The sequence below is a fragment of the Myotis daubentonii genome, chromosome 5, assembly GCF_963259705.1.
Source record: "Myotis daubentonii chromosome 5, mMyoDau2.1, whole genome shotgun sequence".
NCBI classification, from domain to species: domain Eukaryota; kingdom Metazoa; phylum Chordata; class Mammalia; order Chiroptera; family Vespertilionidae; genus Myotis; species Myotis daubentonii.
The window spans coordinates 73,836,107-73,860,897 of NC_081844.1; the positions used below are offsets into that span (position 1 = coordinate 73,836,107).

Here is a 24,791-nt window from a genome sequence, read left to right on the forward strand (position 1 = left end):
ATCTCCCCAGGGGAGCTGGCAGATGTAGGTAGTGAATCCCGGAGAGGAGCAGCCCCAAGAACTGGCAGTAGTGCTGAGCGGAGCTGTCCACGGTGCTGAAAACGTGCGCTGTGTCCAAGACCGCTATCCGTGGTGCTAAAACAGAGCACAGCAAGCCAGTACACAGCCCATCCGTGGCAACTTGGAAAGAGCTCAAAGCATCTTAGGAACTACACTGGGGAAGCAGACTTCATAAGCTTGCTTCACCTGCTCATACCAGTCCCCCAAGACCTTCTGCACAAGACAGATAACCTGGCACAGACCCAAGCAAGCCTGTTACCTGGTGGTAACTCTGTCTCCAGTGTGAATACAAGTCCATGCTTAGGTGCCCAAGCTCTCCAGGGTTGTGGGACTCTGAGGGGCTTGAATGTCAGTCTCCATTCAGCTAGCCTCTGTTGGGGTCCCTGGGAGAGGCAGTCAGTCAGACACAAGCTCTAGGCAGGCAGCCGGAGAGAGAGGCTGCATGCCAATAGCATTGACTGTAGGGCCTCACAGGAGCTTCTAGTCCTCACTGGCCTATAGGCACCACCTGGCAAGGTACCTGAACTAGAAGACAGTACACAGAGGGAAGGGCTGGCTGCTCTGTGATGACAGGTGAGCTGGAGTACAGGTCAGCACTGTGAGAGTGGGAATCTGGGAGTGGGGATAGGGAACTCTGTAGAATGGAGTTTAACAGGGGTGTGGGAGTGAAAAGGGGGGTGAGGGACTGGGGAGGAGGTAAAGGGAGTGGTGAGAGGGAAAGAAGCGATCCTCATCAGGTAGGGACAAGCTGGTCCTCAACACAGACGCTCTCACACGATGCATACAGATGATAAGGTTACAGGTTGCTAGGTCTGGCCCGGGCATTTGGCTCTGCTAGGGACTTTCTCCATGACATCATTCTCACAGGGCAGAGCCTCCAAATATTCTAATTTTGGCCAAGAACTATTCTGACTCTCCTATCCATGAACTTATCTAAACCTTTCTGAAGCAATTTATATTTCCAACCTGTATCACCTCCAGGGAAATGATTTTCAAAGTTTATTCCCTGCTGAGTGCTGTAGGAAATTTCATGTTACAGGTTTTAAAACACTTACCTCTCCTGAGCTTTGGATGGGGGAGGGGGGGGGCAGGAGTGGGGAGGCATTCATTCTGCGAGGCTGGGATTTAGTGAAGGAGCCCATATTTCCTTCTCTGTGCCCTTTCTGATTTTATAGACTTCTACCAGATTCCTTCTCATCCTCTCTCTGTGCACTGACGTTGTCCCAGACGGGCTAGTGATTTTATATGACAGTTCCCTTCTCATCACAACTCTCTTGATAACCACTCACAGTTGTACTGAACTTTATAGTTACCAACACACTGTCATCTGTGTGAGATCTGTCTCCCTCCCACTCTGTGAAGCAGGCCCTTGGGGATCTTTACCTCCATTTCACAGATACATAAACTGAGGGTCAAGGGAGGGAATTAATTAGTTAGATCATGTAAGTCTGTATTAAGACCCTAGTTTCCCCTGATCTCTGGCTGGTGCTCCCTTAAAAAGCCATGACCACAAGCTTACCAGATTGCTGAATGCAGGTACCCCTCACTCATGTGTTGGGAGAATGGAACATTTATGGTTTGTTCCAAACTCCCTCCCCAGCCATGTGCAGCCTTCTATTGCCCATCTGGGTCCCTCTTTCAGAAAGAAGCTCCAAATACCCTCCTCCGGACACCATCCACATAATTTCCCCCAAACTAAAACTCATCAGCCATGCTTTGCCCAGTCTACTGCCTCTCAAGATAAGATTTTCCTAAAGCTTATTCCTCACCAGCTTGGCATTTTACTATCACCCAGGAGAGTTTAGATTTCACTGAAAACTTGGTGATTTCACTGTACACAACCTTTTCCAGATCTTTTATTTAAATGTTAAAAAAAAGATGAGCTCCAATTCTTGGCTGAGCTCACATCTTACACTTCTCTATCCTGAAGACTGTTTATTCATTCAGACCTTTTGTTTCCTTTCCTTGTCAGCTCCTTATCAATGATGAAACAGTTGCTTTGAATTCCAGAGAATCCATTTTTAAGACACACTTACACATGGAACCCACACCCCAGAACACTTCAGATAAACGCAGTCAGAGGACAGACACACACACACACACACACACACACACACACACACACACCCTTTATCAAATCATCCACTAATACTGATGCTGGTGCCTGGACACCCACGCTCAGGCACACACTGTCCACCCCACACCCACTCCCCCCTCACTCACACACCTGCATGTTGAGGGGGGACTCATGCTGCCCTTTGATGAGCCCAGTGATTTCCTATGTTAGACAGGAAGGAAAGGGATGGAGCCAGGCAGGGAAATGCCAGCACATAGGAGAAATGGATCAGAGGATCTGGAGCATCTGGAACTATTGGGAGAGGATCAGGGAACTCCCTGACATTTGGACTGGGCGGTTAGAGAATCCTGGATGAAGAGCTCTCTCAGCCATGGGCAGGGCGCCCAGTTAGTTGCCCAGCTGCCCCCACCTGGAACATTTATGTGAAACTCACATTTGACCAGCAGGGCAGTCTCTGCTCATACTTAGAAAAGAGACAGGCCTGGCAGGTGGTCCTGAGCTCCCAGGGGCCAGGGGCAGGCATTCCTGCTTTTCAAGCCTGCAGTGAGGTCACCCATGGGTACACACTTCCTCAGTCACAACAATGCCAATGTCCCCCTCCAGGTGTACAAGCCGGGCCCAGGCCAGAGGCTCACGTAGTGCGTGAGAACACTTGTCATTCCACCAGGTCACCCTGAGACCACCTCTCTCCCTGTTCACACTGCCTGCAGAATACAGGGGTTGCTCATGGGGTGAGGCAGGGGCCTAGAATTTCCAAATGCTTCCATGAGAAGCAGTTGCCTCCAGAAATCTCAAAGGGGTGATGACTCCCAGCCTAGAGGGTCACGATAACAGCAACCAGTGTCCAGGGCATCCCTGTCAACCTCTCACACTCCTTTCTGCTCTGGGGCAGGCATATTGGCACATGTCTTGCTTAGCCACTTTGCCCAGCTACAGAGGATGGAGCACACTGAGGCTGGTCCCCACAGGAACCCTCACAGCACACATGTGGTTCCTCAGAGAGCTGGGAGGGACACTGGCAAATTGAACTCTAATCAGGGACACCATCTTCCAGCACCTGGGGAGACCTTCTCCCTGGGAGGCAGGATGAGGGGCTCACACTCCTTCAGGGACAGGCAGAGGGCGAGATGGAGGATGGGAGGCACTTACACCTCTAGATAGATGCGCCTCCGAGCAAGCAGGGCCCTGCTCCCTTCTGCATCTGTCCTGCTTGGGAGTTCTGAAATCAGATCCTTTCCGCTCTCTTTTTCGTCCTCTCCTGGCATTTTTCTTCCTCTCAGGCTCCTCAGAGGAAAAGGCTCCACAGAAAGATCTTTAAATGAATGGCCCCTCCTGGGCCCCGGGGAATATATTAGCGCTCTGAAGTGATGGCCAGAATGGGGGAGTAATCCAGGGAAGACAGGGAGACATATGGGGCAGGCTGGGCCACCAGTGCCAACCATGCATCTCGGTGGGGCTGGGGAGCATGAGCCACTTCTCACAGGCAGACAGGACAGCGACTGAGAGGAGGAGAGGGGAGGGGCACCCTGTCTCAGCCCCTTCTGTGTTCTCTTCTGCACTCCCGACAGCCTGCAATGATTTCATTTCTTCATTTGTTCTCTGGCTCGTTGCCCATGTCCTCCGGCAGAACATCGGCTGTGAGAGGGCATGCGTGCAGTTCCCCCATTCTCCCCAGCCTCTCCAGGTCTGGCTCAGAGATGGTGCTCAACACACATTTGTTGAAGACATGAGTTGAGGAATAAACAAATGGGTGGGTGATGAATGAATTAATGAGTGAAGCCATCCTGGCAGACCTAAGCTATCTAGCCTGCTGCACCCAAGCTGGTCCAGGAGACAAAGCCAGGCTCCTGCAGTTGCTCAGAGAAGCCACACCTCAATCCCAGGCAATGATTCTCTTGAGCTGAGTTCCTCCCTATTCCGACTTGGCCTCAGCTCCAGATGTCCCTGCTGGGCCCTGGGCCTTAGCCAATTACCCATGTCCTGGAGGCCAGAGTGGCCACATGCGTGCTGGGCACTGGACAGGGAAGAGAGGATATAAAAAGGTATGAGTCTAGGCAGAGGCCATCCCCTTGCAAACCACAAACTGTCCTCTTGCTCCTTTTCTGCCTGAGGGGTGACCAAGCCCTGCCTGTCCACCTTCACCCTGGCTGGTATAGTCCCTACCATGCCAGCCCTCATCTGGATCATTCTAGGGCTAAGCTTTGCTCTCTCACTCATTGATCTGCCACCAAGATCCTTCTAAAACCTAGATCTGATCACATGGCTTTCCTGATTTTAAATCTGCAGCAGCTTCCCACTGTCTCTGGAATGGCTCAAACTCTTTGGTGTGGCATTAAGGGCGTTGCATAATGTGGACTCAACTTATCTTCACAGCATCAACTTCAGGCAATCATTTCCATGGCAACAGCAAGGACAGCAGCTAACAGGTTTAGAATTCCTACCACACACCCTGGCCTCAGCCACACACACTGATACTGTCTAATTTGATCCTCTAATCCCATGGTACAGGCAAGCACTGTCCCATTTTACAGAGGTAGAAAGTGAGGTAAGTAGAGAAATTAAGCGATTTGCTGCAGGCTGAACACAATAGCAACCATGAGAATTATTATTAGAGCTGAAATGCACTGGGCATGAACTCTAGTCCTGGCACTGTTCCAGGGGTTTCACAACTGTTATCTCATTTAGTCTTCAGACCAGCCCTCTGAAATCAGACTACCAGCCAAATATTTGCCTTTTCCACACCTCAGTTTCCACATCTGTAAAATGGGAGCATGATGACAGCACTCCTCAAAGCGCTGTTGTAAGGCCTCAAGGAGACTGCATGTGAAAGTGCTTGGGACAAAACAGGGCTGGCTCCTGAGCAAGGGTGTCCACGGTGGGCTTTAGAAAGGTGCAGGCACAGCGCGGGCCGGGTTGCTTGGGGACAGGATGACAGATGAGGAACTCCCCCAGAAGGCTGTGGCCAGGGGTCAGGCTCTAAGACAGTGGTTCTCAACCTTCCTAATGCCGCGACCCTTTAATACAGTTCCTCATGTTGTGGTGACCCCCAATTTCATTGTTACAAATTGAACATAATTAAAGCATAGTGATGAATCACAAAAACAATATGTAATTATGTATGTGTTTTCCGATGGTCTTAGGCGACCCCTGTGAAAGGGTCGTTCGACCCCCAAAGGGGTCGCGACCCACAGGTTGAGAACTGCTGCTCTAAGAGGTAAAGGGGGATAAGGGAGGAGAAGAAAAGTTCAAGGTTACCAGGTTTATGGGAAGGACCAGGAGTCCAGGATGGTGCCAGGGCTTTGGCCCTGAGTGGCTGGAGGATTGGGGGTGGGCACAGCAGAGCAGAGTTGTGGAGAGAGGGCCTAATTAGGAAGACAGGCCCATGTGCCAGCCCCAACTCCAACACTGGCATGTCTTCCCAGAAGCAGAAAGGGGGGCCGATCCAAGTTCACCTGCAGGGGATGGAGCCTCCAGGACACTCCTGTGTATAAGCCGTCTTGAGCCTTCTGGGCCGAGAAGGCCAGTATCCCTGTGTCGGTAGAAGGTGTGGACAAAACGGTGCCCTGGCTCCTGGTATTAAAGACCTGGCCCCTGGAGCACGGAAAAGGGGCCCGGGGACTCCATACCAGCTGACTGGAGTTGCCAGCTGCAGTCCCGTAAATCGCACCCTGGGCCAGACTGGCAGTCCATTAACGTGAAAGGTTTTATCGTACTTTACAGCCTTGCTGTCTTGTATGTGACAGCAGGTAATTAAAACAATAATTGTTTTCTGATGTTGCTTCTGCTGAACGATAAAAGCCTCTAGTTATTTTCCTTTCACTGGGTTGGTGGCGGGAGGGGTCTGATCTGTGGGTGGGGTGCAGGGCCACAGAAGTTGGGGAGGCCCAGAGGGTAAAGAAGGGCCTTCTGTGTGGCCATGACAGAGAGGGGCCTGCAGGAGCCTGTCAGGCGGCAAAGCTCTGAGCACATCCTGTCACACCAGCACACAGGCAGGTACACGCCACACAAGTGCCCCTTGCGGCATGTCCTTTATGCCCAGACCTTGGCTGTCCTGTGAGCTGCTCTGGAGAGGGCCACCCTGCTTGGGAGCTCCCAGGAGAGGCGGAGGGGGTTCCTGGCCAGGAAGGCTGGCAGCAGTTGGGACCTGGAGGAGCTGGTTTGTCCAGAGCCCTAGGGAACCCCTCAGTAACTCCCCTCCGCCCAGAGAGGGAGGCACAGACAGGCTCTGAAGAGTGGGGGTGGTGAGGAGGAGTGAGGGGTGGAAGCTTGTGAGTACCAGCCCTGCTGCGAATGCACTTGTACTTCCCAGGTGCCTGGAAGCCTGGCATACCAGAGGTCGCTTGCCTGCGTAGGGCTGGGGTTCCTCAAGTCCCAGAAGGCGCTGGACTCAAAGATGATAGGACATGTGGTATGGTGAGGTTCTTCTGTGTCTCCTGAACAATCATCTACCTTCCCTCCCTCCCAATCATCCGTCCACCTACCTACCCACCCCTCCACCCACCCACCCGTCTGTCTGTCCAGCCAACAAATACTGAACTTCTAGTGCCAGGCATTGTTCTAGTCACGGGGGACACAACAGTGAGCAGGCCACAGTCCCTCAGGAAGCTTATGTTCTAATGTGGGGGGGCAGGAATGTAGAAAATAAAGATGTAAATAAGTCAATAATGATCATTCCTAATGTTGGAAAGTGCCATGAAGAAGCTAAAACAGAGAGTGTCAGGCTGCTACCTAAGGTTAGAGGGCCAGAGGGAGCCTCTCTGGGGAAGTGACTTTGAGCGAGGCTTGAGTGATGTGGAGAAGAGGGAAGAAGATGGGGCGTGGGAGCTGAGGCATCTGGGACCCAGTGCCCTCCAGAGACCCTTAGACCATACACTCGCCTCCCACCCCAGGTCCTGTGACTTGCCCACTCCTTGCCACCCGCAGCCCCATACCCAGGAAGCCCACAGCGGGCACAGGGGAGTGACTGGCGTGAGCTCTGCTTGCGCTGGTGCCCATGAATGACATCACACTTGGGGCTTCCCTGCCCCCACTGCCCCCCAGGCCTGCGGTAAATCACCCTGATGCTTTAAAACAAATACTTCTTAATCACTAAAAATTGAAATGATTTCATGTGAAAATGTTAATGTATTCGGAATCACAGCCGTGCACTGCGTCTGACAAATTAGCAGCAGCCCGCCGCATTGTTTGTAGCTACATTTATCCTGGTGATGAGACACACACACAAGACGGAGCAGCGGGCAGTGAGGGCAGTTCCAGGCTCGAGCGTTTGGAGGAAGAGGGAAGCGGGGAGGGAGCAAGGGTCCCAGAGGAGAGGAGAGGCCCAGCCCTCCCCTGACAGCCAGCCTGACCCACTGCTTGAGGTTAGAGGGCCAGGGAGAGTTAGTAGGCTCTCATGCCCCCAGGTGCCCCAGTCCCTCAACCTGCCCTTTGATGCCAATCCTGGACAATGAGACCCATATCAGGCGGGGCTGGATGGCCTGGTGGCAGGCTCCCCCCAGACCCAAGCACTTATAAAACATGAGCACCAAGAGAGGATAAAAATAATTTTCACAAGAATTTAGTATCAGAAATAAGCATGTGGAGAAATGGGAACCTTGTGCTTTGCTGATGGAAACATAAAAGGGTGCAGTTCCTGAGAAAAACAGTTTGGCGGTTCCTCAAAAAATTAAACCTAGAATTACCACATGACCCAGCAATTCCACTTTATGTGCCCAAGAGAACTGAAAATAGGTGTTTAAACAGATACTTGGATGTGAGTGTTCAAAGCAGCATTATTCACGATAGCCAAAGAAATGGAAACAACCCAAGTGGAAGATGATGGATAAACCAGATGTGGTCTCTCCACACAATGGAATATTACTCAGCCAAGAAAAGGAATGCAGTACTGACACATGCCAGCCTGTGGGGCAACAGTATGTGTGAACATCATGCTAAGGGAAAGAAGACAGTCACAAAAGGCCACATATTGTTTGATTCCATTTACACGAAATACCCAGAAGAGGCAAATCTATAGCAACAGAAAGCAGGTTGGTGTTTGCCAGGGGCTGGGGAGAGGGGGGAGTGGGGGGTGATTGGGTCTCCTTTGGGTTGATGAAAATGTTTTGGAACTAGATAGACATGATGGTTGCACAACACTGTGAATGTACTAAATGCTACTAAATTGTAGGCTTTAAGATGGTTAATTTTATGTTATATAAATTTAACTTAATGCATCAAGTGCTTGAGAGGAGGGTGAGACACCATTGCACGTCAGCTCATTTTACAGGCCAGTAGTTGATACTGGGAGGTGGTGGGGACAGAGGCACTGAGACTACAGGATGGCCCAGAAATGGCCAGTCCTGCCTTCTCCCCACACCCTCCCCCGTCCCTGCCTCACCTCTGCCCCTGCCTCAGGATCTGCTCCATGACAGCTCAGGCTCAGTCATTTTAGATCATCTCCCCATTTCACAAATGAGTCAGAGAATGTGTCTGGTCCGGGGCTTGCTTAGACTCTGAACACAGAGCAGATCTGGGACCGGGCCTCCTGAACCCCCGTCCAGGGCTGTGTCTTGCCATCCCAGACCTGGGCCCTCTCACCCAGCACCCCCACCTCTGAGTCATCTTCCTCACACCCACTGGCCTTACCAGACCTGCCTCAGCAACTCTGTACCTTTCTGGAAGCTGAGGGGGCATTGGTATAAATGAGCACAGCGATAAGTCATTATACTAGTACTTTCCCTTCACCCAACTCCACACCTCCCCTGCCCAGACCATATGGACCCTCCAGTAACCAGGCAGCTGTACCCACAGTGGCTCCTTCCAGTCACTTGGGTCTCAACTCACATGCCACCTCCTCTGAGAGGCCTGACCATCCAGTCTATCTTGCTTAACTCGCCACCCACCTGCCCACATCTAGTTCACGTGTGGCCACATGGTCTCGCAGGCCTCTGTTTGCCTTCCAACTCCTGAAGAGCAGTCCTCATTCTCTGACTCTGACCATTGTTTATGGTCATCTCTTCCCACTAGAATACGAGTTCCTTGAGGGTGGGGATGGTGCCCGCCTTGTTGCGTATCCGCAGTGCCTAACACAGGCCCGGCACACAACAGGGGTTCCATCAGTGCTCACTTACTGACTGAGGTGCCCCATCTCACCTAGCCCTGTCCCCCAGCCCATCCTCTCCATTTCCCTCAAAAGCTCAGCGGGCCCAGAGCCTTCCACCCCGGCCCCTTGCACAGATGGATGCCCAGAGGGGTTGGGGCTGGGACCGGGCTCTAAGGTGGCTGCTGCCGTGCGATGTGAGAAAGTCACTCCCCCTCCAAGCCCACCTACGGGGAGCTTATGTGCAAGAGCTTTGCACACGCTAAGCACTCATACTTCTCCTGCTCCTTCTCCCCTGGAGCCTTCAGGGACCCAGCCTCTTGTGGCTCTGAGAGCCTTCCATCCCAGCTCTACAAATTCCGAGCGGCCTTTGCATCCCGCCCACCCACCTCTTCCCCAGTTCCCTAACGCTGGCTCTAGGCTTCTGAGCACTGACCCTCAGGCGGCTCCTCCTGCCTCCGATGGGCGGGCGCAGGTATCCTCCAGGTCTGGGCGCAGGTATCCTCCAGGTCTCGGCTGTGTGGCCTTTCCCCGCAGCCTTCCTCGCAGCTGCCTCCCCCTCCTCCCCGACTCCCACTGCTCTCTGCTTGTAGGAAGGTCTTCCTTAGCCCCCGTCTTATCTGCTGGCCCTGCCCCTGCCCCCTAGGGCTACACAGAACAAAGCAAATCCATGTCCCTCCTGCCTTCAGTGCCCTGAAGGCAAGGCGACAGCCCACTGCCACCCTGACCTTTGAGGACCTCTCTCCTAGGACATGACTTTACATCTGTCCCTCCATTACCCACTGCATCTGCAAGCTCTCCCCACCATTCCATTCCCTCGACCTAACCTGGCCAGAACCACTTTCTGTTGCTTATGGCCAAAATGCCCTGCCTGATGGACATGCTCTGGTAGGGCCTGGCAGGGCGAGTCTGGTGGAGCCCCCCACCCCCTGTAGAGCCCTCTTGCTCTTTCCGCTTCTCCCTCATCGAGGCTCCCTGATCATTTTCTGTTTCTGACATCACTTCCCAAGGCTCAAAATCTCTGAATCATGTTTGTCTCTCCCCCGTCCCTCGTCCCCCACAGGCAACATCCAGAGGCTCCTCCTTTCCAGAGTCTCCCACATCCATCTCTCCTAGCCCATCCCTGCTGCCCGCTTGCTGGAAAGGGAGCCCTCGTCATTTCTTGCCTGGATGACTGCCGCAGCCTCCTGGCTGGTCTCCTTGCCTCCAGCCTCTCCCTGCTCCCATCTATCCTCCATGCGCTGCTAGATAAATCTTCCTTAAACACTGCTCCCTGCCCGTCACCCCCTAGCTCAACGGCCGAGCCAGCCCTGTCAGTGCTGGTCCCCCACAGGCACTATCTGTCCGTCTGGGCTGTGCCTCCCAGCTCCCTGTACACACGCTGTCCAGGGAATGCCTGTGTGCTCCTCCCCCTCCCTTCAATTTCCGGCCCAATCCCTCCACATGCCAAGGTCCCAGGCAGAGTCCTTATCCTCCTCTGGCCTTTAGCCCCCACGACCTGGGATTAGAGGACAGGGAGGCTGGCCAGGGACTAGTCCCGAAGCTACAGGCCACCACGTGGGCTGTCCTTGCTGGCCTGTATGAGCTCTTCAATGTCACTGTAGCCCCTGCAAGTCCTGGGGACTCACCTGGCTCCAGGCTGTCAGGAGTCATACCTGAACAAGTCACTCTGGGTGAGTCATCCTTTACCAAGTCAACCTCCCTTCTCAAGCCCTCTCATGAAAGCTCGTCACCCCAAAATGAGCACTTCCCAAGATTCCAGACCTTCAGGCCCTACCCTTGATGCTCTCTGCCCGTGCTGTCAACCAAGGACCCGGCACCCCTCCAACACACCCCCTCTAACACCCACACAGACACACCCACACAGACTCTCTGATCTCTCTCTCTCTCTCCTCTCTTTCCTCCCGCCCTCCTTCCCTCCCTCCCTCCCTCCAGGGGTGTGTCACAGAGGGAGGACAAAAGTGAGCACAGCTGCTGCTACCCACACAGCATGGAGACCACCCCTATGGGCCTGGCATGGAATAACCCATTTCATCCTTGAAACCCTCTGAAGTAGGAGCCTTTCTTTTCCCATGTTTTCTGGATGAGGAAACCAAGGCACTGAGAGCGGAAATTACCTGCCTAAGGTCTCCCACTTTAGGATTCTAACCTATACCATCAGCTCTAGAGCTCTGCTTCTCAACCACAAATCTTTGTTCCTTAAGGGACTCCCCACACCTCAGCCCAGCAAAAAGCCTGGTGCCTGGAGGGAGCATCCCCTCCAAGCCTGAGGAGGCCAGTGGGTCATGTAGGTAGAAGTTTAAGGAGCCTTTATCACTCTTCCTATGGCCAGAGAACAGCAATGTGCTGGAACCAGCTCAGCCTGGCTCAGGAAAGCCCATCATTAAAATTTCTGGAACTTTGCAAGCGGTCGACATTACATTGGTAACTTGAAATAGGCCATGGCGGCAGAATTTACACCATGAAAATTGGTCCCCCGGCCCTCCCAGAGAGCCACTGGTAAATTCTCTTGCATGTTTTGGCTGGGAAGGAATGCTAACCACCCTCAGAAGGGTGTTCTGACCAAAGGGAGGTAGGCTCCAGGCAATTCACACCAAAGACAAGCCCCCAGTGGAGCCAGGGTCATGAAAGGGACTGGAGAGGACCAGTAGGTCTCAAAGTTGAACCTCTGGCTGTGTGATCCCAAAAGATCTGGAGGAAGAAAGAGTCTAGAAAAGTGTCAGGGCAGCTACAAGACTTCTAGGTGGGCTCAGAGTCCAGCCGGACATACTCAACACGGATAGATGGTCCTAAACCAAGGACACAGTCACCAGTGAGAGGCAGGGACTAGAGAACTGATCAAGCAAGGCTGAGGCTTGGAATGCAAAAGCTAGTGGGAGCGGAGGGGGCTTGGAGGAAGGGGACCAGGAAAGGGTGGGCCTGCGGACTGGGGCGGGGGTGGGGGGCACTGGGAAGCTCGCCTCACCACTCCACCATTTTGCACCCGAGGACACTGAGGTGGAGAGTGAGGACAAACTCTAGTAAGAAAGCACTCAAGACCAGAAGGCGAGGGCAGCACGGGCGAGCGGTTGCCCTGAATGAGGTCAGGCCTCTTGGTCCTGGTCAATCACCAGGTCCTGGCTGGGAGCCTGTAGAACCCACTGCTGACCTCTGAGAAAGGGGGTGGGAGCGGTCACGGGGCAGGAGATGTGTGAGCTGCGGCCTAGTTTTCAAAAAAGAGAGTTGGATTTGGTGAAGGCATCATTTAGATTCATTGAGTGCAAGCAACACAAACCAATTCTCATAAATTTAAGCAAAAAGGGGAAAGTACTGGCGAGAAATTGGGTTGTTAAGAGAAGGAAAAAGAGGCTTAAAAGGGGGCTCTGAAGCAGAAAAGAAGCTAGGACAGGGGAAATGACTTACTTGTCTTGCATGGTGCCTGCTGCTGAGATGAAGGGGCCCCCGAGTACCCACTAAGCGGCATTCTGGCGGGACTGGGAATGAATGCCGAATAGATATAAAACCCAACAACTGGAATAGCCATAGCCTGGTGACCCTGATACGAACCTCAGGCACGATTCCGGTCAGCGGCAGATGACCAAGGGAAGCAGGGACACTGGAAGTCACGCTGGGGCCTCCATGGACCCCCACACCAGACCAGCTTCCCTTCTTACAGGTTACTGTTCTGGCAGATCATGGCCAGATTGGAAACTGTACGTCTGGACCTCAGCCAGGCACCTGATAACATATCTCAGGATCAGCAAATGGAGATGCATGAACCAGATGACAGCACGTTTAAGGGAATGCAAGACCTGTTGAGTGCCCGGTGTTGTTTTCTAGCATAGCCCATGCGGATCCAGACTCTGGTCTTTATCGTTGAGCCTCAGGCTGTGTCCCGGGTGCTATTCAACATTTTTATTAAATACTTGGCCAAAATGTATTGATGACATACTGGTTAAATCTGAGGACAATGTGCCCATCCCCGTTCAGTGGACAGGAAGCTGTGAGTGGTGGCCAACAGCTTGAATAACAGGGCAGTGGCATTGGTGGCTTGGGCCCAGGCTCGACTACATAACCATAACCCCTGGCTGTGCGGACTGGCTCACACATGGCACAGCACTTGAGCTGGACCAATGAGGAAAGACCTGGACATCTGCTGGATGACTGGGGGAAGCGATGCAACGTCTCCTCACTCCCCACGCCCCCCAGATTGGGCCTGCAAGGATGTAGCTCTGGTAACTCCTGGCAGTCACCTTGGCCTCTGAGGAGAGAGGCTGCTGGAGAATGGCACCAGCCTGAAGTCACAGTTGCTACCCATGGCTTTTCAGTTACATGCACCAATAAATCTCTCTCTGTGTCTCTCTCTCTCTTTTTTTTTTTTTTTTTTGCCTTAAGCTAATTGGAGTTGGGATTTCTAATACTTGCCACAGACACACTTGATATCCTATACTAGTCTAGTAGTCCATGTTGGACCATTGTGTCACAGTGGGATGAGCTCCTAGGATTGGCATCCAGAGGCAGGTAACAAGGATGTGCCGGGTAGAGGTGTGTGTGTGTGTGTGGGGGGGGGGGGGGGGTTAGAACCATGCTACACCAGGAACAGCTGAGAGACTGGAGTGCCAGGCAGGAACTCTGTCTTATACAAATAAGAAGGGGGAAGCCATCCTGGGTGGCCCCAGAAGGATGAGCCAAGAGCCATTTGGGAGAGCTTAAGGGGAAGGATTCCCCCTCATTATAAGAAAGTGGCTTGGCACATGACCTGTGGCCTTAAGCAAGTCAGAAAGATAACCCCCAGGGGTTTTGTAATAAAAATTCCTGTGATCTGGACAACAACCCTGCCCAGGTTTAGGAAATGAGGGGGTGGGGTTCAGAAGGCAGGATGTAGAGGGGGAATAGGCTCTGGAGGTGAGGGATTAGCCCCAGAATCAAGGTCTTGCAAGTCTGTCCGGCACCAAACTAGGCCATGAGAGTAAATAGCCTCGGGGGAGAGGTCAGAGTGGGGGAGGGTCAGGCCAAGCAGTAACAAGCCCTGCCACCTCTGAGCCTCAGTGTACCCATCTGATAAATGGGACTACCCTCACCTAGCACGCCAAGGTTAACACCAAGACAATAATAATAATAATAACAACAACAACAATAATAAAAGTGACAGCCACGGAAGGCTCCAGCTCTTGTTGGAACCCCAGGATGGCCACAAGTTTGGGGCGCCTGCCCTCCCTCATTTCGGTGCCCTAGAAGCCCCTGACATATAGGAGGTGCTCCGAGGATGGGGCGTTCTCTTCCCTTCCGTGGCGAGGTCAGTCGGGGCTCTGCAAATCCCACACGCCCCAGGCTGCCAGTGGGGCCCACTGCCCAGCCACGTCGCCGGGGCCTGGGAGGGCGGCGGGGGAGGGGGCGGGGGCTGCAGCTGGCGCGGGAACCCGGAACGGCAGAGGCCGACAGCCGTCTGCCTGGAGGCTGGACGCCTGCTCCCGGGGTAGCAGCCGAGCGCTCAGCCAGGAACTTGTTAACAGGCCCCGAACAAAGAGCGGCTAATCCGGCGGGCGGCCCCGGGCGGGCTGGCGGGCGGAGGGACCCCGCCCCTTCTCCGCACCGCTGCCGAATTCACCGCGCTTTCCCAGGGCGGGGACTGCGGGGCAGGACGCGCTGGCCCCCACCCGACTCCGGCTCCCATTGGCTCGGGCGCGGACGCCCCACCGCGGCTCCCGCGCCCCGCAATCCACCTGGCCCGAGGCCTCCCTCTAGCCCGGGACCCTGCCCGCCAAGGACAAGGGCAGCGGGGTGGGGCTGTTTTAGGGACGGGGTTGGCTCTGGGCAGGCACAGGCGCTAAGTTAGCATTCCAAAAAAAAGGCACCGCCCCTTTCTTTTGGAGGGTCGGGGGCTGGAAAGATGCAGACCTGGGGGAAAACGAGCAGCCCCTCAATTCCATTTGGTCTCTGCCTCAGTGAGGAGGGGTAGGGTCTAATTCGGGGTGTACCTTCCTGCAGGCTGCCAGCTGGCTGGAGAGGTGTAGGGCACAGGTGGGCCACGGCGTTCAAGCCCTCCCCAGGAACCCTGCAGCTGTCCTTCAGGCTCAGTCCATCTAGACTGCCTTGCCCTCCCCAAATCCCAGCCACATATTTGCCTGGAGCTCAAGGTGACCCTGAGCCTTCCAGACAGACACAGCTCTGACATCTAGGCCTGGGAGGGGCTGGGGACTCACCCATCAGGATGCTGGCACCCCAGGTTCTCACCATGGCCCCACTCCTAGGCAGGGATTTCAGGGCCCCTCCCCCACCTGAATGGGACCTAAAACTTGCTCCTTTGTGACCCACTCTACGGATGAGCAGCTGCCACTCAGGCCTTTCCTGAGCTCTACAGGCCCCCCCTCCCCCATTTTAAACAGGGTTGGGTGGGCCAGCTAATAACCACACTTGGGGGTACACTTAGGGCTTCTACATGCCCCACCCTGGATGTCAAAGGGGCAGAGAAAAGACACCAGGCCTGTCCTCATCCCAAAATGGAGGCCTTCCCTCAGGCCTCTGTCCTCCCTCCTGAACCCCTAGCTGCACCCTCTCCCACAAAGAGGACACCAAGGACCATCCCACTCCTCCAAGGAAGGGACAGAACAGTGCCCTCTGCCGTATCATCACCATCAATTGCAAACATTTATTGAGTTCCTACTGTATGCTAGGACTGACATGCATCAGACTGTGTAATCCGCACAACTACCTTTTAATGGCTCCATTTGAGTGGCAGGGAAACTGAAAAAGTATAAGGAGGCGTGGGTCCACAGCCAGGACGAGGGTGAGGGCACTCATTCTCAGGCGCTGACCCTGCACTTGCATGACAAAGTTTGCACCTGAGGCACCTCGCTTGCCTCGCCCTGGTCCCAGCCTTGGTCCAGACTAAGACCTTAGAGCCTGCCAACTCAGCCCACCGCCTCCTCCACATGCCTGGGGTTCTGGCTCTGGAGGCCAAAGGCTGCTTGCTCCATCTGACATTAGTGCCTGGGAAGGGGTGGGCCTCAGGCACTCTGACCTTCTGGGGGCCCTAAGAAGGGCTGTTTTTGCCACTGGAGGAGTTCATCAGCTAAAGCAGGACCTTGTTTCCTGGCTTGGATGCAGGGACTCAAATTTCCTACTTCTACCTCACAGCCACCTTCAGTCCCACAGTACAGACGCCTGGCTCTAAGGCAATGCAGGCAGCTGCTGCCAGGGTGGTTGGTGGCTTTAGCAGGTGCTGGGCAGGTGTGAGCAGTTCCTGGGGGGACCTGCTGTTGAGTGCACAGTCCACCCTACCCCAGGCTCCCAAGGCAACCGCCTGGGCACCAGCCTCTGCCCCAGTAGAGTCATCAAGTCCAATCCTTTAGTATACGAAGAAGCAAACAGCCCAGAGAGGTCAAGTGATTAGTCCAAAATCACAAAGCAATAAAATGGCGGAGCCAAGACTAGAATTGAGTTTCATCCAGGGCTCCCACCCTCGCTTTCTGTGTGTCAAAGATGATCACCAGCACACAGTTCCGGGACAAGCTGAGCCCAAATCATCATCTTCACAGAACCCCCTAACAAAGCTCTGTACACACTGGAGGCTTTTGTGTCTGAATCAGGCCTGAGTCCCTGCAGGGGATGGTGAGTGTGCAGATGGGGGGGTGGAGGCAATGACTCCAGCCTAGGGCTCCTGCCTGGGGCTGGAGCAGTAAGAAGTGAAGCAGCTCACAAGAGGGACCTTCTCTCCTGTCTCTGAGCTTGGGCCCCGACACAGCTTTGGACCCCACCAGTCTCAAATTGTGCCCCTTCAAATGCCAGGAAAATGGAGGAAGGAGACAAATAAGCCATAGGTGCTTGCTCCAAGTCAGGGACCACCCTGGGGGGCTCTCTCTATGTTGCCCATCAGCTTATTACTATAACCCCAGGAAGCAGAGGTGACCCCATTCAACAGATCTGAAACAGGCTGGGGAGTAGAAGTTATTTATCAGGTGGCTTAGACTGAAACCAGGGCCCATCTGCCTCCAAAACCCCTGCCCTTTCTACTCCACCTGATACGAAGAGGGGGCTGGGGCTCCCCAAAAGGCCGGAGGATCCTCCAATGCCACTCCCATGGAGCAGACAAGAAGAACAAAGGGGTGGGCTGGTACAATTGGTCACAGGAAGCTGAGCACTCAACTGGGTGGAAAGGATGGTTGGGGACAGGCTCTCCTGGGGCTCAGCCTAAACCAGGAGCCCCAAGTAAGTGCTGCCCAGAGCAGACCAAGTCTGGTGTCGACTCCAGCCCTGAGGATGGGGGTGGGACTGAGTGTCCCTTCAGGATGAGTAAGACCACTGCTCAGTGCCCCTCAGCTCCACCTTTCAGGGGGTTGAGTCTGCAGCTCTGGGACCCAGGATGGCATAATTTGCACAAGACACCCATCTGGGAATGTCTACACTTGGGAGGGGTGGGATGAGCAGGGAGGTTCCTAGTCAACAGACATAGACATAGAACCTGTGTGAAGAACCCACAAACACGGACACTCATGAGAGCTGACTTGCCGTCAGTGTGAGGGGCCGGAGCACAGCTACTCCATGGTGGGGTCTCACCTTGCTCGTCCCTGCCCTGGACAGGTGCCATTTCCAGTCACCCTGGAGCAGGGCAGTCTGCGTTCGGGGACAGGGATGGGGAGGGCTGCTGGGGGAGGGCAGAGCAAACTTCTCTCCCCCTCCCCAGCTGCAGCAGCCCGCCCTGCCTAGCCAGAAAACCCAAACTCAAGTAAAAGGAAATAAAGAGAAAAAAGAAGCACGTGACTGACTAGCCATGACTGGGAGCATGCTGGGGGCTGAGAGCAGGGTCCCAGTGCCATAGACAATGGCACTACTTGTGGGAGCACTGGAGTGAACAAGGTGGCTCAGGCCAGAGGCTTCCGGCAGCCACTCCAGGCTGTGTGCTTCTCCAGGGCCGAGGAACCAGTACCTCTGTCCTGTAGCCCACTCAGGGCTCCTCACTATGCCTTGGCCCCTGCATGGGCCCTGGAAGGGGTTGAGGAGGCCTTTGGAGCGGGCTGGATTAAAGCTGGGGGCTGAGATAAGCAGAACAGTACAGATAGAGCTGAGGATGTTTGGGTGGGGGGTGAGGGGTGTGGCCGGCAGGGTTGAGGGCACACGCTTCTTTAAGGCAAGGGAGCTACAGTGAGGAAACTGGAGCTTGTCTGGAAGAGCCCACCAGCAGCAGAGCCAGAGAGGACACCTCCCTCCCAATGGATCAGCCCAGTGAAGCGTGGCTACTCAGAGCTTCCCTAAGGGCTCCTGGCTTGGTACTGGAGGCAGGCACTGGGGAGATACAGGTTCCTGCCTGGGCACCGGGTGCATTAGTCTAATTGGAGGAGGCTCAGGAGGGGGATGAGTTGGGGTGGCTATGGCATTGGTCTAGGTAAGAGGGTGAGGAAGGAAGGAGCCTGGGGGAGTGACAAAGGAGGAGAGGGACACAAGCAATGTCACAAGTAGGACTGAGCTGGAGGACGTGGTGACAAATTAGAAATGAAGCGTGAAGGAGAAGGGAGAGCTGAGGGAGACTCTAAGGTTTCAGCCCTGGGCTTGGGGACTAGGGAGAGGGGGAGGACAGGGCCCATGGAGGGAGGGCAGCAGGAGATGTTTGGCTTGGAATGAGCAGGCCCAAGCTTGTATGTGTGTGGACATGTGTTCCCAGGCCGCAGCCCAGGCCAGCACAGGGCCTTCGCCTGGAGAAGGGGTCCCCCATCTTATGGATTGAATGATTTGAGCCTGCAGATCTGTGGCCCAGAGCAGCGCCAGGCAGGAGGAACGGAGGGAAGACGGTGGGGGCCCTAGGAGTTTCGGGCAGCTGGTTCATGCCTGAGGCCAAAGTTGGCTGCTCCCAGGAACCAGGGAGGGGGGGATGGTGGTGGTGGTATCTGAACCAATGCCAATCCCTGGGCTCCTAAGGGAAGCCCCTCCCAACACAGGCAAAGGGGGTCAGAAGACCAGACCTCTTCTGGGGATACCTGGAGGGGCCCCAAAGCCTAGTCCATCCCATCCCCAAGGCAGAGTGAGTGAGAGCAGGGTATTTCTTAGCCCTAAAGAATTAAGACACCATCCCCCCAACCAACTGTTCCATTCTGGGGGGTGAGAGAGGTCCAGGACCAGCCCGGAAAATGGGGCTGGGGCCTGAGGAAGAAGCCACCAGGACAAATTATTTTTTAAAAATATATCTTTATTGATTTCAGAGAGGAAGGGAAAGGAAGAGAAAGACAGAAACATCAATGATAAGAGAGAATCATTGATTGGCTGCCTCCTGCACACTGGGGATTGAGCCTGCAACCCGGGCATGTGCCCTGACTAGGAATTGAGCCGTGACCTCCTGGTTCATAGGTCAACGCTCAACCATTGAGCCACTGCAGCCAGGCCACCAGGACAAATTATTGGGGTCAAGTCCCCATGGGACCCCTTCCCCAGGACTGCAGAGATCTGTGAAGAGAAGGCTACAGGTGTGCATGGCCCACAGGGGCAGGGAAGCAGGTGCCAGCTGTGTGACTGGATATGAATGAGAAAACCCCATAAGACAGATGGGTCGCTGTGTTCAAAGGCACAGAGAAGGGCCTACTGGGTGCATGTGCTGAAGGGAAGGCTTTTGTGTGACCCAAGGTGGACGCTCAGCCTGGGGAGCAGGAAGCTGCCATTGTGCTGGCCCCCCGGCGCCCCCTGCTGGCCACTCACACACACATTTTTTTTTTCACCCTGGCTGATGTTGCTGAGGAGCTGATGGGTGGTGCAGGAGGAGCAGGGGTCATTGTAGGGCCAGCCTGTCTGGGTACAAGTGACTGGAGCCTGTGGAGGACAATAGTAGGACAATAGTAAGGGGCCCAGGCGAGAAGGAGAGGCCCTTCAGCAGCTCCTCCCACAGGCCTGTGAGTGGATGCCCGGAGGCTCTGCTCCAGGGCAGTCCTATGGCACAGTGGCCCACCAGCCAGCTCCCTGGACAACCGTGGGCCAGGCCTCAACAGGTGTCCCACCAACCAGGGATGCAGTCCCCCAACTCTGCAGCCTCCTGAGGAATCCATGTGGCACCCCCCACCCCCAAGGCTATGGTTCTCTGTTTCACCAGAACCCATCACCCCCTTACCTACATATGCTCACCTGTGCAACTATTCACAACAATCACACATGCGCGGCAGGCCATACACAGACCAGTGCTGCATACACTGCCATGCCCTGTCATCACCAGGACACACATGCCAACTCACAGCCCTCACACATGCTTACATGGGCAATATGCAGATATGACCACACAGCCCTCTCGCACGTCTCACTCGTAACCTTCCCCTGGGCACCTACTCGTTATCTGGTGACACCTTCCCTGAGTGAGGAACATGAACGCTTGCAGCTCTTGATGGTTAGTGGTGCAGCTGCACCCTGAGTGTGGCACATATACTCCTAACATGCACATGTGTGCAATATGAACACACACCCAGAGGCAGTGCAGTCTCCCAGCTAGGTCAGGATTAGAAGGAGAGGTCATGGTGCAGAAAGGTTTGTTAAAGTGAGGATTTGGGGGGGATGATGGGATGATAGAGAAGGGATATAGAGTGGATGAGATGTGGTGGATGGAGGACTGAGGGGCAGCATAGTAGGGTGGCCAGACAGTGGTGGGTGCAGGATGTGCTACACAGCGTCCCTTTAAGGAAACAGCTATCAGCCTCAATCATCTGACTGGTCTCTGAGCAATCACGCATTGATCTTCGATCAGTCTGGCTTTGAATCTCAGGAAGCCCAACACTCCCTCCCGACACCCCTGGGATTAAAAATGGCCTGGCCAAGCAGAGGGGGCACCTCACAGGTTCCTGGGGCAGCAAGAATCAAGAACTGCTAGGGCAAGCCCCATGATCACATATATGACCCCCTCCCCCTACACTCATAAATAAGTTCAGCTCTGCTAACTGCATGAGTGGAGGGGCAGAGATCAGGGGACTCAACAGCTCAGCCTGAATGGAAGCTCAGGGAGAGCAGACAAAGGATGCAGGGGACCCGCCCCCCCCAAAGGAGGTGGGTTGAGGGCTGAGTTACCAAGCAGGTTAGGGTGGCCAATGGGACATAAAGGGAGGAGGAAGGGCTGTGTAGTAAACGGGAGATGGGGAAGCGGCAGTGAATCCACCATACACAACTGTGGCCCCCACAAACCAGGGGGCCCAGGAGCCACAGCCCCAGTGGGGGACCCGCAGTGCTCTGTGCAGGCTGCAAGGGCTGGGGGCTGGTGTATGCGCCTCCACGCCTGAGTGTGTACGTGTGCGAGCGTGTGTGGCGGAGACAGAGGAGGACACTGTGTTCTGGACGTGGGCAGAGGCCAGGTGCCCAAGCTAGGAACTGTGAGTAGCTGTTTGAGGCAGATGCTACCAGGAAGAGGTATCTTAACCGCCCTTCTAGATTTCCTGGGGACTGGGGGGTGGTCAAAACCCTCAAAGTCAGGCTTCCCCGGGGGCGTTGATTCAAACCCCTGACCCTGCTCTGGGGCCGGCAACCAGCAAACTTCCCTCGCCCCTGAGGCGTGGGGCTTCTACACTCGCCAGCCCCGCGCGCTAGCAGCTGCTCCTGGACTTGGCAGAACCCAGGCTTCCGGGGAAGCGCGCGGGGAAGCTGCGCAACAATAAGAGACGGCCCCCGCGTCCCGCCTCGCAAAGTTTGGCCTCGGGGGGCTCCCAACTGGGTCCGGCAATGCGGGTCAGGGACACCCCCCTCCCCAATTCCAGAGCAGCGAGCGTTCGCGCACACTGTCCCCCGCAAACCTCCCCCGAGCATGCATGTGACTCACCGGAACCGCGGAGCCAGGCGGCGAGGACTATGCCCAGGAGCGCTGGCCACAGGCCGGGCCGGACGGCCATGGCCGCTGGCGGGCAAGCCGGGCGCGGGGCCCCGCGGGCGGGAGGGCGACTTTCAGCGCCTCAGCCCAGAGCCCCTGCCCGGGGCGCCCTCGGGGCCCATGCCAGCGGACTGCGCTCCCACGGGCGGCCGGTTACGGGGCGCACGCGGCGCGTGGCTCCCCTGGGCACCCGGAGCGCAGCAATGCAGCCAGGGCGGAGCGCAGCGACAGCCTCGCCGCGCACCCAGCCAGCCGCCGTGCGGAGCCCGCAGCCCCGGAGCGGGCCGGCGCGCGCCTCAAAACCCGGACTGGAATATCGGAGCGGGCGGTGGCAGGGCGGGGCGGGGGAAGAAAGGAGGGGCCGGGCCGCCTGGCGCTGTGCGCGCGGGCCACCGCCAGTTCCGGGGGTCCCTCCTGGCGGTGCCCTAGGCTCTCCCGGGGAACGGGTTGGGGTGGTGGGCGAGAAGGTCCCCCACCGCCCTGCGCGATCTCCAGGGACAAGGACAGAAGTCTGAAACCCGGAGTGGATCGGTTCTCGGATCCGGCCTCTCCCGGGCCCGCCAGCCTGCGCACAGGTGGCTCGGGAGGGGCCCAAGACTGCGGCGACCGAGAAGTAGCCCCAGCCTGCAGAGAGCGGCCCGGGGCAGGGGTGCCCGGGGCAGATTCCACTGCAGTCCTCTTCCTCCATCATACCCCATTCCCGCCTCCCAGCCGCGCTCCGAGGCCGCCGGCGCGCCGCGGTATGCCACCAGCCCGCGGCTTGGATAGGGGACTGCGGGAGAGCGCCCGGATTCCCGGCCAGCCCGCAGAGGTGCCCTGGCTGGCCAGAGTCGGAGCCACCCGCAGTGCCAAGCACGTAGGCTGGTGCACCTCAGCGTTCCCCAAGGTTTCCCTAAGCCACGGCGCCGTTCGCCTAAGGAAAACAACAACAGGGCGCAGCATAGCTGACTGGGCGCGCGGTGTTTGCGCCCTGAGCGCGCACAGCGCTGGAGATGTGGGCGTAAAGAAACCAGGTGGGCTTTGGGAGCTAGAGAGACCTGGGGTACGGCTTTTAGGCGCTTCCGCCTTCTAGCTCTTTGACCTTGGGCAAGTCACGTTGTCTCCTGAAGCCTTCCAGTAATGACCGCTGCTGGAGGCTCCTGTCCCCCACCCCCTTCCCTATTCGGGTTAAAATAAACAGAGGGTTGCCTTGAAAGAAAAAAAAAGAAACGCGCACCTTGTGCATGGGGCGAGTGGTCAGAAAAAGAGGCCCTACGCTGGGTCGGGAGGGGGTTGAGAAAGGAGAGGGCAGAGTCGCAAACTAAAACGCCTACAGCGGCCGGAAGATAATACATATTGGTACTGCACGCTGGGCGGTATAAGAATGGTCTTGGCTTCCACAAAGAGATATGAGGTCTACTATATTTCTTGAAACACGAGGCCCTCTCTTGGTCTGTCTTTTGTTTCCCAGTATTGATAGAAAAGAGTTATGAGAAATGTTTTTGCTTTTCTCTTAACTCTATATAAAAATCACCAGCCAGTGTCCAGATACACATTTGCAGGCACGGGGCATCAGTGCCAGGGAGGAACACCAGCACTGGGAACTGGGCACAGGATCCCAGCTAAATTTAGAGACAGCTGGCTCTTCTGCTCCAGGTGCCGTTTGTGGGTGTGTGTGTGGAATATGGCTCAGTACTGGCCACATCTTCCAATTTTCCCATAGACTTCAATAGAAGCCATTGCATGTGAAACCTTCTGACCTAAAATCTTTAACTGAAAAATAAAAATATTTAAACTTCATGTGAGCCCAGATGAAAATGTCCATAAATATGCACCAGCCTCTGGTTTTTGCACTCTGCTTTGGGGGTTGCTTGTTTGTACTCTGTGTCAGGAGGGCTTGATCTAGCCCACTGGTGTGTGCGTGTGTGTGTGTGTGTGTGTGTGTGTGTGTGTGTGTGAGAGAGAGAGAGAGAGAGGGGGGGGGAGCAGTATTTGCCTGGGCCCCACCATGCTCCCAGGGAAGAGGTGGGTAGGAGAGGTGAAACAGTAGCAGAACCTGCATTTGAGCTCCTAGGAGGGGAAATGATTAGGAACCAGGGTTTGAGCACTGGTAGGGGGTGGTTGAGGATGAAGGACTGAGATTAGGGGCTGGAATATGAGATGATATCATAATGGTGTGTGCTGGACTCTGCTATGTTCTTTCCTGCATTTATAATTTGGTTTGTTCCTTACATACAATCCTGATAAATAAACATTCTATTCCCATTATACAGATGAGGTAACTTGGGCTTGAGGGAAGGAAAGTGCCTTATGCCTAAGGCCAACCTTATGCCATGACTGCAGGGCTAGCTGAGATTGGTCCCTGGGAGGCCTGATTTCAATGTCCACCCTCCTTACATTTCCTCCTGCAATTTCTGCTCTGGGATTAAAATTTGGGAGTAAGGTATTGGGTACAGGAGAGCAAAGGTTCTCCTTTTCTGTCCAGTTTGGTTGATCTGTTCACTTCTCTGTTTCTCTCTTTCACTGTGTAGCAGTTATGTTGTGGTAACAAACAGTCCTTAAATATCAGTGGCTTAAATCAACAAAGGTTTATTTCTCACTTGTCCGTTATGGGGCTGCTGCTCCAGATCATCCTCACTCACCGGCCCAGGCTGACGAAGCAGCCACTCTCTGGAACCCTGTTGGTCAGTGAAGAACAGGAAAAGGGAGCTCTGGAAGTACACCCACCAGCAATGAATGGCTCAGCCCAGAAATGACACATGTAACTTCCAATCACAATCCATTGGCCAGAACTGGCC

At 55.0% G+C, this 24,791-nt stretch overlaps 1 protein-coding gene across 2 annotated transcripts in view; it reads right to left on the bottom strand.

Annotated features, from left to right (window-relative positions):
• UNC5A (unc-5 netrin receptor A) overlaps positions 1 to 22,258 on the bottom strand; it is a 57,808-nt gene extending 35,550 nt beyond the window's left edge. For both annotated transcript variants that reach the window (XM_059698205.1, XM_059698204.1), the window contains exon 1: positions 21,967 to 22,258. In XM_059698205.1, the coding sequence (XP_059554188.1) occupies positions 21,967 to 22,036 (70 nt within the window). In that variant the 5' untranslated portion in view covers positions 22,037 to 22,258. The remainder of the gene's footprint in view (positions 1 to 21,966) is intronic.
• Between the last annotated feature and the right edge of the window lie 2,533 nt (positions 22,259 to 24,791).